Source organism: Castor canadensis, chromosome 5 (genome assembly GCF_047511655.1).
Source record: "Castor canadensis chromosome 5, mCasCan1.hap1v2, whole genome shotgun sequence".
Lineage (NCBI taxonomy): Eukaryota > Metazoa > Chordata > Mammalia > Rodentia > Castoridae > Castor > Castor canadensis.
Genome location: NC_133390.1, coordinates 50,149,346 through 50,168,933, shown reverse-complemented (window position 1 = coordinate 50,168,933; position 19,588 = coordinate 50,149,346). Strand labels below are relative to the sequence as shown.

Genomic DNA, 19,588 nt, shown 5'->3' with positions numbered 1-19,588 from the left:
TAGGATAAAATTATGGTAAAATGAGGACTTTTGAAGGCCAAGTTTCATTTTTTCTAATTTCCATCACTGCTGTTAAGAAGTCCAACATCATTCTGATTCTTGATCCTTTGAGTGGGACCCATTGCTTTGTTCTGAATTTTACCCATTATTTTGTTCTGAATTTTTAGGATCTTGTCTTTACTTCCTAGGACTGAAATTTCACAATTTGTGAACTTTAATTAATCCTTTTCCTTTTTCATTTTGCTAGGCAGAGTAGGTCTTTTCTATCTAGAATCTCACATCTTTCAGTGGTAGGAAACTTCTTATTCAATTTCTGGGCTAATTCTCTACCTTCCATTCCCCTGCTTTCTAAAATACCTACAGTTGGGTACTGTATTCTTGGGAATAATCCTCCAATTTGCTTATGTCCTCTCCTTTTGCATTTCTTTGGCTAGTACTCTTTGTTCTAATACTTAAAGAATGTCAACTTTATTTTCTAAGACTTCTATTTAAAGCTTTAATTACAGTATTTTTTTATTTTAAATAACTTTGTTGAACACTTTAAATAGCATCCTATGCTTCTTTCCTATGTACAATCAATATTTTCTCTGAGACAGTACTCTTAAAGCATAGTGTCGTTCATCTTGTGAGAAAATATGCTTTGGGGGAAAGATTTTACCATCATAAATATTTCTTGCTGATGTGGGCTTTAATAAGCCAAAAATTTCCTCATGTTAATTAAACTTGGTTTAAAATTATTTCTTCCAAACTTGTCAGGTATCATAAAATGCTGGCCAAAAACAAACAGAAAAAAAAAAAAAAAAGGGAAACGTGACTTTGCTACAAATGGAGCTTAAGTGTAAATAACTATAAAATAAAAAGATGTGGAGATGATTCAAGCTATAAGGTACAGGGATATAGGCCATGGTCTGGAATGAATGTGGAATGTGTTCCCACTTGAATCAAACTTCAGATGCCTGTGACTTTTTTCTTCCATTTTCAATTGACCAGTTTTGTGATCCTATGTGCATGTATGTGTGTGTGCATGTGCATGTGTTGGTTTTATTTTGTCTTGAGGCCATTAGGCCTTAAGAAGAATTTAATCTCTGGAAAATATCCCACATGAAACACTTGATGTATATATGACTTATTTAAGTGAATGACATAGGTGTTTTTATATTAGCATTTTCTTAGAATAAATAACATAATTATTCAATTTTAAACTTCATTTGCATTCACTCATTAAATCTATAAGGAAAGGTAAGTTTTGATCCCCATATTAAAGTTTGGAAAAGCAAAGACAATTATAGTACAATAGTTATGAGTCACATTTTTCACAGTTGAAAATTAGAATATCTCTTGGGGTTGTGTTTTGTACTATTTTATGTATGCAGAATGATTAATGCATCTGACACATAATACACACTTTAAAAAGGTTGTCATTATTATGACACTGCAATCTACCATTTTGTACTAGATCTTAGCAGTTTGAATGCAGTGCCTCAGTGACCAAGAAACTGACTCCTTGAACCATCCTCCCAAAGTTCTTTCTTTTGGGGTACCATCTGTATCAAACTGAGAACTTTCATCCCTTTGTTTTTCACTTGCTTATAAAACATGTGTTCTGCATTCTTCTTTTACTGTAAACTTCTTAAAGATGTAAATTATTTGTTTTCTTCTGAAAACCTTGTACAAATCTGCGACTCACAGTATTATCAGAGAACTCAGGTTAGTTTTAAATTCAGTTATTTTGCTGCTAAGTCTGCTGCTGAAAGAAACACAATTTTGAGCAAATGGCAAATTGTTTTACTATTTGAGTTTCTTAAAAATATTTACTTTTATGTCTCATAATAAAATTTGTCAATTGCACAATAATTTAATAAATAATTCCTAAGAATAGAATCAAAGTTACTTATAATTCCAAAGGATCTGGGTTTTGTTTGTTTTTTTGTTTTAAATAAAGGGTTAAGGGTCTGGCTAGCATGAATGTCATTTGCTGAGAGAGAAAAGTCTGTCTATGTTCTTGTGCTCTTAGTGCACTATCAAACACTGTGGCTTCCTGGGATCCACAGCAGACTTGAGTTCCAGGATATACAACCAGCTTTTTTCATGTGTATTTATTCCCATAGCTAGTCTAGTTCTTCTCAAATACCAGTGGGCATGTGACTCACCTTAAGAACTTGCAAATTCCCATCTGAATTTCTTCAGATTCAGTAGCAGGAGTGGAACCAAAAAAATCTGTATCTTAGACCCTTTCTCCACTGCCACCTTATCCTGAATTTCTATAGGTAGTCCAAGTACCATACTGAGGAATATTGCCTAAGTTCAAGGCTATATTCAGGGTTGGGATAATAGGAAATACAAAAGAACTTTTCCAGTTGGTATTTAAAGGAAAGGAAGGTTCCTTGCTATTGAAATTAGCTTTTCTATATGTCCTTAAACCTGCCCAGTTATTTCTACTAATTTGGTTTTAAAAGACAACCATCTCTTTTAACTTAATCTTTTTCTCATACAAAACATTAGACAAGATGTTTAGAAAGTAAAACATGCTTCCAGAATATATGTTGCCCATTCACCATCACCATGATTCCAAATCAAATCAGGAGGGATGTCAGTGTAACAAGGAAATATTGTTGCTTCCCACTCCTTAAGAATATATTACAATTACTTTTATTTCTTCCTATGCAGCTATGAATTCCAGGTGAAACCCAAAAACCCACTTGGTGAGGGCCCAGTCAGCAATACAGTGGCATTCAGTACTGAATCAGGTAAGTACATCAATAGGAACTCCCAACAGGAATGTGCAGTGACATAGTAACGGAGCAATGTTTGTCAGGGACCTTGTATGCAACCTCGCTAAACATTGTGTACTCGAGTCTCTTGAATTCCTTTTTTAAAAAAAAGGCACTCTTTTTGGCAACACCACTTATACTATTCTTCATGTATCTTGATGTAAGAAAAAAAAGCATGTCAGATAAAAAGAAAAAGTTGTATTTAAAATTCTAATGAATGAACTTTATGTCCAGAATTAAAATATCACTGAGTACATCAACAAAGAGAATTCATGAAGGTCTTGTGAAATTTTCTAGGCATCCCTAGCTTTAATTTCATACTAAAATTCATCTGTTGTGTATGGTATTATTATTTGCATAATTTTTATACCAACTGAAGTTCATGACACTGTGGTCTCTTTACCATTAAATCATTTTTCTAAAATCAAACTAAGAGAGGAACCTTTTGAAATTGAAGGCTAGATAGAAAATCAACAAACCACATATAAAAGACACAGTGAAATACCTGGCACACTATTCTATTCAAGAACCATTTCCAACACAAAACAAACTTTCAAATTTAGTCTTTAGCAAGAGTGTATTATTTTGCAAATAAAACTTAACTATCTTATTTATCATGCCACTGGAATAAAAGTTACCTAAAAGGCTAACTTTTGTGTTTGCTGTTTCTTTTCAGCTGATCCAAGAGTGAGTGAGCCAGTTTCTGGTAAGTGCCTGTCTCAGTGGGAAGCTTTACTAAATTGACTCAACTAAATATGCATAGTAGAAATAAAGCTATGATTTCATGTTTTTGTATTTAGCCTTTTTACAAGATCCATCAGGTGTGAATGTTTACCTCACACATTAACACTGACAGCCTGAGAGTCTAGTGGCAAGTCAGACATTTTGAAACCTGCATTCACTTAGGTACTAAGCTAGCTCAAATTTCCTGTTTTAAGAAAAAAATTAAGCCCAGATATAACATTTTTTTTTTTTTTTTTTGTGGTACTGGTGGTTGGAACTCAGAGCTTTGTACTTGCTATGCAGGAACACTTTTTTTCCTTTCTTTTCTTTTCTTTTTTTTTTTTTTTAAGAAAGGGTCTTGCTTTGTACCTGGGCCAGCCTGGATACCATGATCCTCCTATATGTGCTTTCCTGAATACCTGGGATGATAGGCATGCATTGGTTGAGATAGGGTTTGGCACACTTTTTCCCTGGGTTGGCCTCAAACCACGATCCTCATTATCTCCAGTAGCTAGGATTATAGGCCTGAACCACCAAATCTGGCCAACATTTCCACTTTTAATAACAAGGCATATTAATTTTACAATATGCTGCAAAAAAGAACCCTAAATGTGTTGCTACAGGATAGTTTTTACATCTACACTGCAGAGGCTATTCAACCCCCTAAACATACCACTATCTATTTATAGGAACTTATTTGGGGGCTTATTTGCTTAAACCTTTATATTTTTGGCTCCACCACCTAGTATTGGGGGGAGAGGGACAGCTATCAGTTAGTTGGCAATGAATTTTGTGGACTTTTATAAAGTTTTAGGTCAGATCCTCAGTACCCAAGAGGCAGATGCTGAACTCATACCATGCGTTTTCCTTATGCAGCAGGAAGAGATGCCATCTGGACTGAAAGACCCTTTAATTCAGACTCTTATTCAGAATGTAAGGGTAAACAGTATGTCAAAAGGACCTGGTATAAAAAATTTGTAGGAGTGCAACTCTGCAACTCTCTCAGATACAAGATTTATTTGAGTGATTCCCTCACAGGTAAGCATGGCTACCAGCCCTGTTTGAACCTTTGTGTTCGAGAAACGTTTTGCCTTATTATAAAAGTTGGCTTTTTCTATGGAGACTTTTAGGCATTAAGGGGTGATTCAGCACCTTATACAAGCTTTCCTCTGAGCAAAAGTTACCATTCTAGAAAACAAGGACTTAAAAGACATGCTATTAGACGGTAAATACTGAAAATGCAATTTGAAACAGTGCCATTATGGCAAACTTAATGTATAGGCATTAGCATTCAAACTCAATCTTGTCACAGCCATCCAAGGATTAAGTCTATTGACTTAATGAGTGCATTTAATGATAATCGTGGAAGGAATCTGACATCCTTAAGATGCCAGAACCCCTTGCTCCATACCCAAGTTTAACATTTCTTCTTCTGTATTCATACAGTAAAAATTTAAACAAAAATGTAAGGATCGCCCCAACATAGAAAGATGGGTATTGGTTCACTCATTCAACAAATGTTGTCTACGATGTACCAGGCAAACCTATTCAAGGTGCTGGTGACAAAGCAGTAAACAAAGCACAACCCTGCTTTCATATAGCTTAACCCTCCTTCCTCTCCATAGCAGAGAAAAGACAACAAATATTCAAGTAAGTAAGAATTTTATATTGGTGCTTTGAAGAGTTTTTAAAAGGGTAAGAGAAAATGGCTAAACAGAGATTGGAAGTTCTTTTAGACAGAATGGTTTTATAGGTCTTTGAAAAGGTATCACTTCTGCTAAGAAGAAAATTATGAGAAGTTAACAACCACACAAAGGTTTAGACACAAAGTAGAGACAGGAAAGAAAAAATGCAAAGGTCTGAGGCAGGCATACCTGGCCAGTTCCATCAGTGTGGCTGAGATTTAGTAAAGAGTCAGGCAGACAAGGCTGGATTCAGGTCAACCTTTTAAATCAGGTAAGGATGTTAAGCTTTATTCTGAGTATAATGGGAGACTGTGGAGAGATTTATGGAAGGGAGTAACATCACCTTATTTGCATTTTTAAAAATCTCTAATCTCTGAAAAGGATGGGGAAAAAAGAATATAAGGAGTCAAGAGTGAAAGCAGGGAAACCAGTTGGGAGATTACATTCAGTTCAGTTAAGAGACACTGGTGGCTTGTACTAGGGAGTAAGAGAAAAAAATATGCAAGAACAGGAAAGATGAGTCTTTGAAACAGTTTATTTCAGAGCTGTCATATCTGAGATAAAGTAATATTTTAATTTCTGTTTCTTTAGGAAAATTTTATAACATAGGCGATCAGAGGGGCCATGGAGAAGATCACTGCCAGTTTGTGGATTCATTTTTAGATGGCCGCACAGGACAGCAACTCACTTCTGACCAATTACCCACCAAAGAAGGTATGCTTTCTGATTCTCCTAATAAGCAAGAGTAAACTCAGAAAATATATGAATGTACTCCAAGAAAATCCATAGTCACAAAAATCAGCTATAAAAGATCACTCCCAAACTTAAACCTTTCATGTACTGCCTTTATGGATTTTGTCATACTGCGCACACCTGCAGTATTCATTCCCTTAACATTTTTTATGGAAAAATTTTTTACTACCATACATGGGAAACACAGTATTATTATCTTATAAATAAATAATTATAATTAAAATAGAACAATTCTGCCAAGAAATGAATAACCTCTATAACATGCCAAAGACATATTAGCACCAAGCTGGGTAATGAGAACTGAAAGACAAAAAATTAATTTAATCCTTATCTAAGCAATACAGAGGGAGTAAATTAATTGTCCAAATTGTTCAGGAAATACCGGGAGGTTCTTTAAATACTTTTAACTATTCAATTAGACTTTTCAATAACACATTTTGTTCACTGGTACTTAGATTATATCAGACATACTATGAGATGACTTAGCGATCTGTGAACATACTAATGGACAGTTGAAACTGGTCTCAGATACTACCAACCATCCCATACTAACTTGCTAAGGCAAATGCCAACAATTTTTCAGGTCCTATGATTTTTAGATAGCCATTATACCCCAGGAAAGACACTTGAACCTCTTTTGCTGTTAATTTCTAAATTACTTTGCTTCACTCAGAGTAAGCCTCAGCCATTTAACAATAGCCTTCAATCTATGAGCAGAGTGAAGGCAAAAATACATAGCAGCTATTAAAACTAAACTATTTTCCTTCTTAGGCTATTTCAGAGCAGTTCGCCAGGAACCTGTCCAATTTGGAGAAATAGGTGGTCACACCCAGATCAATTATGTCCAGTGGTATGAATGTGGGACCACAATTCCTGGAAAATGGTAGATGCTGTAATCATGCTCCAAAGTACTTCTGGCAAAAAAAAAAAAAAGGATTGGAAATACTATGTTGTCACATTCATTCAAAGGTATTTTGTTTACTGTGTATAAAAATCTGCAATCTAATTAATAGTATTAGATGTTAATTAGAAAAGATTGCTGAAAATATTTATCAGGTTTTAGTCATTTTAAGAAAGCAAGATAATAACAGAATAACATTTTTAGGGAAGCTGGCTCCCTACTCATGTATTTTAAGAGATCATTTGTATATTATTTATCACATGTTGTAATGATGTTTTGAGATACTTTTATAATGAAATTAACATCAAAGTTATCATATGCTTTTAAAAATATTTACTTTTATTGATGTGCACACTTCCTGTTGGTGAGTAAATTCCATAAATCTCTTACTTATTTTAACTTATCAGATCAAATTATCTTCAAGATATATATCTGAAAGAAAAAGTCCTAATACTTACATTTATTTAAACTTCAACTTTTTTAGCAACAGTTGAACAGATTATCTGAGTTTAATATACACTTCCGTAAACTACAAATTATTGAAAATTTATTTGAATCAGTAAATTTTATTTCAGCTAAAAACCCACTGAGAATCTGATATAATGTTTCGAAGATATAGTTTTTTCCTCTACCCACAAAATGTCTGAATATTCTCTGTCAAACTATGCTGTTAAGCAACTGTCTTCATGTTGTTTTTATTATTCTGATCACGCTGTATGCAGAGACTGAATGTGAAGTCTGAGCATGAAAAGATCATGCATGAGATCCCTACCATTTTACAAGATATTTGCTATATATTTATATGCAAGGCCTCTATGAATGACTGTTCACAGAGTATATTTGTAATTCTGTCCAATTCAAGCTGTAACAAAAATCTGATTTGTTTTCATTAAAGAAGGCATCGCTTTCCTTCATGCTAGAGAGGGAGATGGGAATATTGCATTGTCACCCTCTATCTGACAGGACCTTTCCCTATGCTTACGTTTCAATATGCTTCAGTTTTATAAACGCTACATTTTGTATTTTTAAACAAGCATAAATTTTGCAATAAAGAGATGTAGTTTTTTTTAAAACTGAGTTTTATTTCTGAATGGTTTACCATATGTAAATATACCTTTATCTCCATAAAAAGGAAAATCACAAAGTCAGATTTTACTAAACCTCTCTCCTATCTTTTAATAGTGCATCTATTGTGTTGAGTATTTCTTTCAAAGGACAAAAACTAAACAGCACTGTGTTTTCCTCATTAAATCCAAACTGTTATTTTTTTCCTTCCGTACAAAATATTAAGGGCTAAATTAAATTACGAGACCACTAATGGATTTAATCACCTTTATTAGCCTATCAATGTTACATCTTGTACATAATGTCTAGTCATTTTCTCAAAGGGCTCTACTTTAGTACATTATGTTAATAGTAAAAAGCCAAGTGGTAAATCTCAACCTAGCATTTTAACAACCTCTGAACAAGGGAAGCTAGAAAGCCAATCACTTTACATACATGTAAGTAGTGTTCCAATATAACTAGGAAGCTGCTACATTTTTAAGCAGGGAAGAAAACAACTTTCATTTTGGTCTTTTATTGTGTTCCAGCAAATTATACTTTCAATTAACAGCAATAATGATCTCATAAAAAAATGCTCTGCTTTTTAAATTTCTGAACTTCAATACGAATTAAAATAAAATAGTACTGGAGTCTTTTGGGAGGCAATTAGCTATTAGCTATATTCAACAGTGTATCTGAGCCTCTTTATCGATAACCAGGTCCAGGTTGGGTATAGCCCTGACCAAAGGGAAGGCGGTTACGTGCATAAGGGTTAGGACCACTTGGAGGTGGGTTCATGGTACTTCCAGGAGGTGGAGTAAAACCTGGTCTTGGTTGATAAGCCCCAGGTTGGCTTGGAGCCATTCCAGGCTGAGAGGCAGGGGCCACAGTATAATTAGTAGGCTGAGATGTTTGGGTAGTGTAAGTTTGTGGAGGATAATTGCTCGCCTGGTATGGCTGTGCTGCTTGAGCAGGCAGTTGTGGCTGACCAGAAAAGGCAGGTGCTGGTGCCTGGGAAGTTGGTTGCTGGCCATATCCCTGGAACTGCTGAGGTTGTTGGGGTCCAGTCTGTTGACTATAGCTGGCTGAAAAAGGCAAAATAAGTAACATATTTATCTTGTTTCTCTTTGGTAAAATTCTCCAGAGAATTAAGTCTTACTGTTATGGACCAAAAATGATTAAAAATTTAATAAACTTATTCACAAATATTTATGTAATGGATAGCAGACCATCATAAAAGATTTCAAGATCAACACTAGTTATTAAAGAGGCATTTTGTAAAGCCTTCCAATGTTAAACTAAAATCACTATATGTATTCTCATTATAACTGCTTTAATATTATATAATCCTTGAGAGCAAATTCCTGTTGTAACATAATTCCTATATAGAGTAGATTACTTCAATGATAGATGAAGGAACCAAACTTTCTACAAAAATCAAAAATGTAAAAGCTAAATAGTCATTAATCAGATTTTGGGCGAGACCTATTTAACAGTACCAAATTGCAGAGAATGAATATTTTTAAATCAAACAGTGCTACAAATACATGTTATAATAATGAAATATTTTATTCACCCTATAATATCTTAACTATTTAAAAATAAATACTAAGTACCATTTTCACAATTCTTAAATCTTTTTTTATATTTGGTATCTGATGCTTTTTGTCTTTACAACTCAAAATTTTGACTTAGTAGTAAAGCATAACAAAAAAAACACCACCATAATGCCCCACAAAATCAACATCTACATTCATTAACTAGATGTAATTTTTTAAAAAACAAAGTTGGCTTCACTGAAAACTTTTATCTCTACCATGAAACACACCTGCAGCTACTTGCAATGAAACCTCTCCATTGACTGGAATCCTGTCAGCATTAAATACCAGATACATAAGACAATTATTAAAATATGTACAACCCTGCATTTAAAAAAAAAAGGATTGAATGAATTTGAGTATATTCTGAACTCACCTTGAACCTGGGTTCAAAATTTACTCATGAAAGAAACCTTTATGACATAGTCCATGAACAAAACTGGAAAAGGTCAAAGGGAAAACTGGCAAACCAACAATGTCAAAAACAGTCCAATGTTACCATCACCACCACTCGAAGCAGAATAATTATTATTTCCTTATCTCTCAAAGTCAAGTTAATAGAACTAGTGAGACGAGAAATACAAAGATAATTTGAAAAGCACTAAATTTTACTCAGAGTGAAGACCTGACTAAAATTAAGAGCAAGCTTAGTTATTAACAAGTAGATGAGTACCTTAAGCATTTTACTCATGGAAGTATCTAAATACTGAGCTAAAATCAATTCATGACATTCAAAATTTGAATGTCATACAATTTCTCCTACCCTCTACTTAAAACTTTCGAGCTTAACTTTTTTACTATAAATTTTTGGAAAAACATGGATTTAGCTTTATATTAAAAATGTCTACTCCATTTGAGAGGTGGAAAAAAAGAAAAAATATAGAGAGAGTCAGGATCCTTAATAATTAGTAATTAATTATATTACTTATAATTAGTAATTAATTATTACTAGAAAAAAACTTTTATCTCTACCATGAGATAATTATTGCTCAGGAGACAAAGGGCTGAATATACCATTTCACTAGCAGCCAACTAGGTTTTTGAATATAATGTGGCAATGATTCTATCATGTTTATTAGTCTCCCACTTGTCAACCCTCTCCCCAAGCTCTCCCCAAAAACACTGAACACAAATAAATGAGTAACTATGGATGAAGAAACTGCAAGAAACAGAAATTCTTTTAAAAGTCAATAAATAGTCTACACAAAGTCTAAGATGTTTACTACCCTCATCTACATTGGAAAATGCAAAATGATATAGGGAAGTGTTGAATTACAAAGTCAAGAGAGCTGGGTTCTGGTCCAGCCTGTTCACTGAATGGCTGAGTGTCCTCTGAGAACTCATCAGCTCTTTGAAACTTATTATGAGTGACAAAAACAATGTCAGTAGCCTCAACCTCAGCTACACATGACCTGTGATGCTTTTAAAGTACTAAAGCCTGAGTCCCACCCCCAAACAAATGAAACTACATCTATGGGAAAGGGGTCCAGGCACCAAGAAGCTCCCCAGGCAGATTCTGAAGCACAGTTGAGGTCTGAAATATCCTATATCAAATGATGACTAGATTTCTTCAGCTCTATTATTTCTGTAAGTCATATAATTTATAACACTGATTTTAATGTAAAGGATTACATACTAAAAATAACCTTACTGCTAATATCATAATCTAAGTTCACTCCATCTATTTTATACAATTAAAGCTAGCAACCACAGGTTAAATCATTCTACAGCAAATAAAATTGCTACACATGTTAAAAATGCCAAACTCTAATTAATGACAAAATTTTGTGGTCTGGGCTGTAGTCAGCCCCTTTTTCTGTAACGGATCATATAGTAAATATTTTATGCTTTGTGCCTTTGTTGCAACTAAGCAACTCTGCCATTAAATTGCTAAAGTAGCAAAGACAACACAGAAATAAATGGGATGCAAGTGTCTTAATAAACCTGACTCACAAAAACAAGCAACAGGCCAGATTTGGACTGTAGGCTATAATTTACTTACATCCACTCTAGTTAATAACATAGAATTCCATAAAATACACTGAGTGAGATTCAACTTACATAATTTTTAATTACGCTTGAAATTTTGATAGTTAGATTTGACTGTAAAACAAGAGTTGAATACCAAAATATAAATATTACCTGAATTATAACTAAAGCTACATTAAAGAAATTTATCATATTTAAATGCAGATAAACTTTAGTGGACAGGTAGTAAAACAAATTACTCAGGAAATCTTATTTGAAACAACTAAATTTAATGTTCTTAGTTGCCTAAATTATATTTTCAGTAATTTTATTTGTATGATCTATTTTTGGTATTCCTACAAACTTTCAAGAGATTTGAACATCTAAGTAGCTTAATTTATTTTTTATTTAGTAAGATCACTTTCCTGTATGTGAGGGAACTATTTTTATGGGTACCAAAAATTAGAATTCTGTGTTACATATAAATGGAGGAAAATCTTCAATTTTTCTCAGTTCTAAGTTATCTAAGAGGTTAAGTATACATCATGTTAAGAGACAGCTTTATATTAAAACTGTATCCTACAAGTTATAGAATAAACTACTATAATTATCTTATTTCCCACTGGAAAGCTGAAATGTTATTTCTACTAAAATATTTAAGTAAAAATTTAAATATATATAAAATGAATAGTTTCTCCTAATAAATACTTAACACCTACTATGACAGTGTATTATGAATCAAGTATTTAAGAAGAGTTTAAAATTTAGTCAGTATATAAACAGAACAAAAACCACAACCAACTCCCTTTTGACACCTGCTCACCTGAATACTGAATACCATACTGCTGAGGTGGCTGAGGTGGAGCCTGAGGCTGCTGTGCACCATAGCCAGCTTGCTGCTGGTACTGTTGGTACATCTGACCTAAAAAAGAAAATAAAAGGAAAAGAGGTAGTTTAACTTGGCAGAGAGAAGTATTTTTAAGTGCGTTTAGATTTTTTCCCATCCAAGTACATAAACACACTAAGTAATAACATACAACGTGTTTGTTACCCTTTAAATGTCCATGAAGAAGAGAAAAATGAACAATTTAAGAAGTGTGAGTGCTCCACTGTGGACAAACTCCAGAAAACTTTAATTGGCAGCAAGCATTACATGCTACAACACTACTACTTCATAAATTCCAGAGAAACAAATGTTTTCAAAACCATATGCCATACATCCTGCTATGTTCAGTAAAAATCAGGTGGGTTGAAAATCAATAAAGAAAAATATGAGAAATGGGGCAAATACTATCAGTAGCTTCTAAATCTTTCCCAAAGTGCTATATTTATCCTCTAAAGGTTTGGATCACTATTACCACATAAATGAATCCCTTAAAGAATGTTTTTCATTATAGAACTCAAATGCTTTGAATTTGATAAGTTTGATTTTCTATGAATATCTAATACCTGAATATCCTAGCAAATTATATGGAATTTGATGAAATCTACATGGTTCATCACTGAGCTTTTAATAATGGTTGATCTCTTGAACACATGAGACATGTTCTTGGACACAGGAATCCTACTTGGGCCAGTAAACCACAGTTTCTATGGATAACTCTGTTAAGACACTTATAAGCTGTGATTTTTCAAATCACAGTAAGGATTTACTGGTCATTATCATCTCTACTTCTTTACAGTATTTTAATGGATTTAACTAAACTTAGTGCCTACAGTAACAATAAATCTCACATTTTAACAGTTAGCTAGCATTTAAATCTTTAACATAATGCTACGTCAGTTTCTTTTTTTGTAAAATATTCAAATGACTTGTTAATCAGATACTTATGGCAGAAAGTGAGACAAGTACTAAGGAGAAAAAAAAGTAAATACATTTGGGAGTGCCACTGAAATACACGTGTAGTACGCAGCTTGAACTCGCAGGCTTAGATCAAGAGATGGAGCCCATTGTACTGTATTGGCTATTGTCAACTGGGCAACACTAAGTGAGATATGCCTATATTTATATTCAGCTCATTTTCTAGCAAGCAGTTGTATGCTTTTTTAAATAATAAAAATAAAATCTGGTCAACGATTTTGTAAGCTATTAATCCTTTTCCCAAACATAGTGACAAAAAAAACAAGTTTCTTAATTTTTTTTTTTTTTTGGGTGAGGCTGAGGATGGAACCCAGTGCATGCTAGGCAAACGCTTTGCTACTGAGCTACACCATTAACTCTTAAATGTTTTCTTAATGGTTTAAACTAACACACACCATAAAAAGTAGCACAAAAGTTAACTAAATCTAGGCACCACCTGAATCCTGGACTGTTGTAATTTTTGATTAAAAGTGACTAGAATCTAAAATAAAAAGGTAAGCAGGTTAAAACCAAGGGGGAGAATTATGTATGACAATAAGTTCTAATTCTCAGAAATGACAACTGACTCCACCAAGCAAAAATTAGCAAATGGCTGTAAATACATTTAAAAAAAAATCAGAACCATCAACAACTAAGAACCAACAATGGAATCCCACCTAACTCCAAAGCTTTAGTTTATGAAGTATTCTACATGCTATCCCATTTAGTATAAATATTAGGCATCTTCAAAATGGATGAGATTGAAATAGACCACTGTCATCAAATACTCATGTTCAGGGCTGGGAATGTAGCTCAGTGATTAAGTGTCTGCCTAGTGTTATGCATGGGGCGCTGGGTTCCATCCCCAGTTCGAAAAAAAAAAAAAGAACTCATGCTCAGTGTAATTTTTCTCCTCAATAAAAATGTATAGGTACGACTCTTAAAAGTCTGCTTTTTCCTTTTTCTTTCTTATTTGGTATGTTCTCCTAAACTGCTACAAATTCATTTTGAAAAACACCACTCCTAAAACTAAAAGTTCCCCACCCCTAGAAGTTTATTTCCATCTCTACAAAGTAAACTTTTTATTAATTTTTACACCCATTGTTCAAGACCAAATAGGACTCTGTCCCATTGTTCTGAAATTTAATTAAGTCTGGGCTTAATTGTGAAAAAAGGAAAAAGAGTATCTCTAACAAACTTGAAAGGAAAAATCTACAGTACAGATTAAATAAAAAACATGAGGTACAGACACTTTATAATATGTAATATTTAGTAATAAAATATGTAAGTTATGTTTTATGCATGATATGTTCAAAAAGAATCAATAACAGAATTAAGTAAAAAGTAATTTTTAAAAAGCACCTAGGAAGAAAAAGAACAGGCAAAAACAAAGCAGTGGGAATGTACTTCTTGGGAATATACTTTGTTGCAGAGTGGCAGTCAGCCTCCATGATTACCAATGACTTCTGCACATGGATAGCATATGACAATGGGTTGGTATTTTTTATATTGTTAGAAATTAGAAAGATTTAACTCTGTAATTAAAAAAATGACTAAAAAATAATCAATGAAAACATAAGTATCCACTCCCTGTTGTAGTCTCTTCTACACTAAGTAGGGCTGTATTATCAAGGGAATAATATTACAGAAATGATGATGACAGTTCTGACAGCAAGTCATAAAAGACAGCCGTCTTCTACCGCTCTCTCTTGATCACTCATTCTGCTGGAAGGTGCCCTATTAAGGAGGCCAAAGCAATCTCACAGAAAGGTCAAGGTGTGGTGGTAAAGAACTGAATCCTCCAGCTCTGGGTAAGCTTCAGCTGACTACCACCCCAGCATCGTTTCAACTGTAACCTCATGAGAGACCCAGAGCTAAGCTACTCCCAGATCTCTGACTCTGAAACTGTGGGCAATAGCAATTTGTTGTTTTAAGCATCTATTTGGGGGCAATAGTTACACAGGAATAAGTAATATTCAGCTTTGGCTCTGGATACATGTAGGAGATGACAGCTATTAAAAAATAATAAAAGACTTCAGGCATATTAAAAGAATGCCAAGATGCTAGTAAGTGTCAAAACTGCAGGATGGGTACATGAAGAGATGATTATTCCATGGGGATGTTTCAAAATTTACATAATAGAAAAGCAATTTTTAAAGTCTACTCAACTTTCCATTACATGGACATATAGTTTTCCAGATTTTAATTTTATCCTTTTGCACCTCCTTAGTTTTGGTTTAGCAATACCTCCTGATCTTGTGCTTTTAGTGCTCTTCTCATTACCACTTACTTAGTTTTAGGGAACTATCAAGCTATACAGTTTACCAGGAGGACAGACATTGATTATCTGAAGATTGTAAAATGGTCCATTTTGGTTTTTAAAATGATGAACAGTCCTGTTCTGTATAATGTTTCCATCAACCATGGACTGCATATTCTACAGTGGTCCCTTCTGATTCTATTATCTAGTGACACTGTGATTATCTTAATTTGTTATCAACACACCCTGTGTTGTTCACACAAGGACAAAACTGCCTAATCACACATTTCTCAGATAGTACTCCTGTCACTAAGTGATGTATAACTGAATTTTCTTGAGCCTTTTAAAATTTATTTTGTGATGGAGTCCAGGGCTTCACACATGATTGGCAAACATTCTACCACCGAGCTACACCCCCAGCTTGAGCATTTTAACTGAACAACATATTAAGACTACAGTCCTTGAGAAAAAATTTATAAGATCCTTTTATAGAATTTAAGTAATGACTGAAAAGTCTTAATTTTGTTTTGGATTATTTCATAAGCGATCATATAAATCAATTATTAAGTACATTCTGTTGATAAATCTGCTTTAATTATGACTAGTTATCTAAATAACTGGCAATGTCAAGGACTCACACATTATACATCAAAAAGTATTTATTAAAATGCTTATAGTTCATTTATTTAGTTATATATTACACTGAACACAAAAGCCACTACCACATATGGCTGTTAAGCATCTACAACTAGTCTGAATTGTAATATGGTGTATGTTGTTTGAAATGTTTCAAACAGATGTCACATCTCACATTCCAATACACAATACAAGAAGACATTTTTAAATTAGTAATTACAGGCTGATATATTACACATGCTAAATAAAATGTATTACTAAAACTAATAGTACCTTTAAAAAATTTTTTAATGCAGCTAATAGAAAATTCTAAATCATATGTGACTTCTATTATAACTCTTTTGGACCAACATTGATCTAGAACTAGTTCAGTCACTAATAGTTTGATTGATGACATATATTAATAATTATATAACTTTTATACTATATGTTTAAATGTAAGCAAAAAGCAGCAATGCATATAATTAATGCCTCTCTAAAGTAGTTCTAACATTATTACTCTGATGCCTCTCAAAAAGGGAACACAGTTGCTAGGAAACAGTGGTGGGAAAGAATTTTCACTGTATATCCTTCATACTCTTATAATTTTACTTATTTGAAAATTTTCAATTAAAGCAAATCTCAAAAGATAATTTGAGATATTACTAATGGAGCCTTAAATCTAATAAATAATATCAAATCTTACTTTACTTGTTACAATTATCCTTCTACCTATCATTCAGCTTAAAATGGGATTTTTAAAAGAACTTATGGTTTTTAATTTACCTGAGATAGCTTTTAACACTCATCACACTCAAACTTTGCTTTTTGCCTCCCCGTTTCACATCTACTTTGGTTCTAGTTCTAATTTTGGCAGTAGTATTTTGGAGTAGAGGATAACTATAACTAAAGTTAGTTGAGAAAAGGCTTAAGCAGTAAGAAATGCTTCCCAAACCATTCATTAGCAAAATACCATATGCTAGTCCCTAGTGACTCATATTCATTCAATGAACAACTATGAAAGCATCACCACAGGACGGTAAGATTCTGACCCAAAAGTAGTCAGTTTATTTTAGGCTATGATCTAAAAAAAAATATATATATATAATATATATATATATATATATACACACACACACACACACACACACACACACAGATATACATACATACACGATTGAGAACCTGAGTCACTTGCTTCTGGTGTTGAGTAACTTTCACCAGACCCTTTTATACAAATAGTTAGAGCACCATCTGGTGTTTACTGTTTTTAAAAGTCCTATTGTGGGGCATTCCACAGAAATAACATCATAATATCAGGAAGGCACCCTGGAGATCAGTAGTAGTCAGCCATGCTCTGAGAATTCCAAGTCATTCAATAAGCCATTTCAGTTGCTGTCCTGAGCTTGTGGCTCCTCAAGCTATTTCGAAGACAGAAATGATTCCTTTACTGGTTTTAAATACTGAGCTTTCAAGTTACTCAGGACTATAGGCATTCGTTTGAAACCAATGGTTTAGTCCGATTTTCACATTCATGATCAGTGACAGAATATCAAAACCCACAGATACATAATTATTTACCCAAGGGCACACCGTTTGAAGAAAACTGTGACTTAAAATAACACTGCCATTTTCTATTGAAGTCCATTGCTAACTATACAAGCCCTTTATATGGGCTGTCAAAAAAAGTCTATACTACCTAACTAAAATTATGTTTTAACTCTATTTTAAAAGTCTTCTACATTACAAAGATAATACATAGCTAAAATTATGTTTTATCATAGTGGGTGGGGGTAGAGGGAGGGAGAGAGGGAGGGGGTAGAAATAGCCTAAACAATGTATGCACATATGAATAAATGAATAAAGGAAAATAAAATTATGTTTTATCACATTAAAAAAATCTTTTTCAACTACAAAAACTAATAACTCACAAGTACTGGGGGTGGGGGGATAAAACAGTACCTAAGTATTATGCAAAATAAAGTGTAAAATCACACTTCTTAATTTCACTTTCCTCCTCAAGGATTACCACTGAGTAGTAAATAGTATAAACTTTTCCTGATCTATTACTTGGTATTTATATTCACTTAAAACACTTCTTTAGCTTTTTTTTTTTTTCAATCATCAGAAGCAAACCTGAGATTACATTTTGTTTTTCCTGCCATGTCAGTAAATGAAAACTTTTTATGCTGTTTCTATAGCATAGCTGCATATATAACAGGTTTACCATTACCAACAGTGCCTCAATAATACTTCTCCACATGCACCTTCCCACACATAGGCTCTAAGCTCTATTTTACCTTCAATCTGACCTGCTTGTGTCTGAGCTCCTGTGTATGGAGGCTGCTGTGGCTGAACTCCTGGTGGGTGAGCTGCTGAGGAGGAGGAAGCAATGCTGTCAGGTGTTCCTGAACGGTCTTCTGCAGGAGCACTGGGTGGCCCTAGGTAGTCATGAAAAGTCAATTTAGCACCCTACCCAAGGTCTTTCACCAGGAAGCTCAATAAATAAGCTTCAGTTAAGACACTAAAAATAAAATTACTTTAGAACAAGTATATCACCTTGAATGGAGCCTTTTACATTAAATCCACACTTTTATTTTCTCCTTTACTCCAGGCTCAAGAATCACCTTCCCCCTGCAAATACCAAAACTCATGTCTGCAGTATGAATAGTCCCCTACCCCAAGCAATCTACTTTGTACATCAACTGAAAATCCACTTCATTTTTTAACAGGCCTCCACTGCCCATAAATTATTTTCAAGTCCCCTAACTAGGTATTCAAGGATCTAAACATTTCTCCCAATGCCTGCTCTCCCATTCCCCTCCCTCCGTCAGCTAAACTGACCTACTCCCTAGTCTCACAATACATCTAACAATTTTTTGGCCTCTACTTCATTAATAACCCTTCCCTCCACTTCCCATATATTTAAATATAGCATATATTAAAATATGACATTCTTTAAAAAAACATTTATCATTCCACACTTCTAGTAAGCCTTCTTGATTCATACTTTATTCAATAGTGAATTTCTATACAGTTTACTTTTATAAAGACCCAAACCAACTTCTACTTTGAATTTCTGAACAGTTCCCACTTTTCCTCTTAGCTTGTGAGCTCTTATGGCCATGTCTTGATTATTGATTCTTTTTGTCTGATTCATAAGGCCTCAGACTCTAACTTACATATATAGCTACTCAAATTCTTCCAGGATAATGGAGTAGACAGAATGGAGAGAATCTTCTACAGTTTCAATATTACGGTAGTCAAAAAAAAAGGATATGGTGAAGATAACTACAGATATGCCTTACTCCTTTAAGCTATTTTTGTTTTAGCAAAAAGAAGAGTGGTTAAAAGCACAGGCTGTGTTGGCAAATTGCATTGGTTATAATCCCAGGGCTGCTAACACTAATTGTTTAACTCGGCATGGTAC

The 19,588-nt window shown here is 33.8% G+C and overlaps 2 protein-coding genes across 24 annotated transcripts in view; one reads left to right on the top strand and one right to left on the bottom strand.

Moving 5' to 3' along the window:
• Abi3bp (ABI family member 3 binding protein) overlaps positions 1 to 7,910 on the top strand; it is a 242,276-nt gene extending 234,366 nt beyond the window's left edge. For all 19 annotated transcript variants that reach the window (XM_074073008.1, XM_074073007.1, XM_074073003.1 and 16 more), the window contains 5 exons: positions 2,668 to 2,747; positions 3,448 to 3,477; positions 4,371 to 4,532; positions 5,771 to 5,893; positions 6,704 to 7,910. In XM_074073008.1, the coding sequence (XP_073929109.1) occupies positions 2,668 to 2,747; positions 3,448 to 3,477; positions 4,371 to 4,532; positions 5,771 to 5,893; positions 6,704 to 6,819 (511 nt within the window). In that variant the 3' untranslated portion in view covers positions 6,820 to 7,910. The remainder of the gene's footprint in view (positions 1 to 2,667; positions 2,748 to 3,447; positions 3,478 to 4,370; positions 4,533 to 5,770; positions 5,894 to 6,703) is intronic.
• Positions 7,911 to 8,151: 241 nt separating this feature from the next.
• Tfg (trafficking from ER to golgi regulator) overlaps positions 8,152 to 19,588 on the bottom strand; it is a 29,650-nt gene continuing 18,213 nt past the window's right edge. For 2 of the 5 annotated variants that reach the window (XM_074073009.1, XM_020183760.2), the window contains 3 exons: positions 18,459 to 18,599; positions 12,267 to 12,365; positions 8,152 to 8,962 (listed from right to left, as the gene is read on the bottom strand). In XM_074073009.1, the coding sequence (XP_073929110.1) occupies positions 8,583 to 8,962; positions 12,267 to 12,365; positions 18,459 to 18,599 (620 nt within the window). In that variant the 3' untranslated portion in view covers positions 8,152 to 8,582. Of the gene's footprint in view, positions 8,963 to 9,705; positions 9,747 to 12,266; positions 12,366 to 18,458; positions 18,600 to 19,588 lie in introns of all 5 variants that reach the window. The other 3 variants (XM_074073012.1, XM_074073011.1, XM_020183761.2) reach the window with 3 other exon arrangements.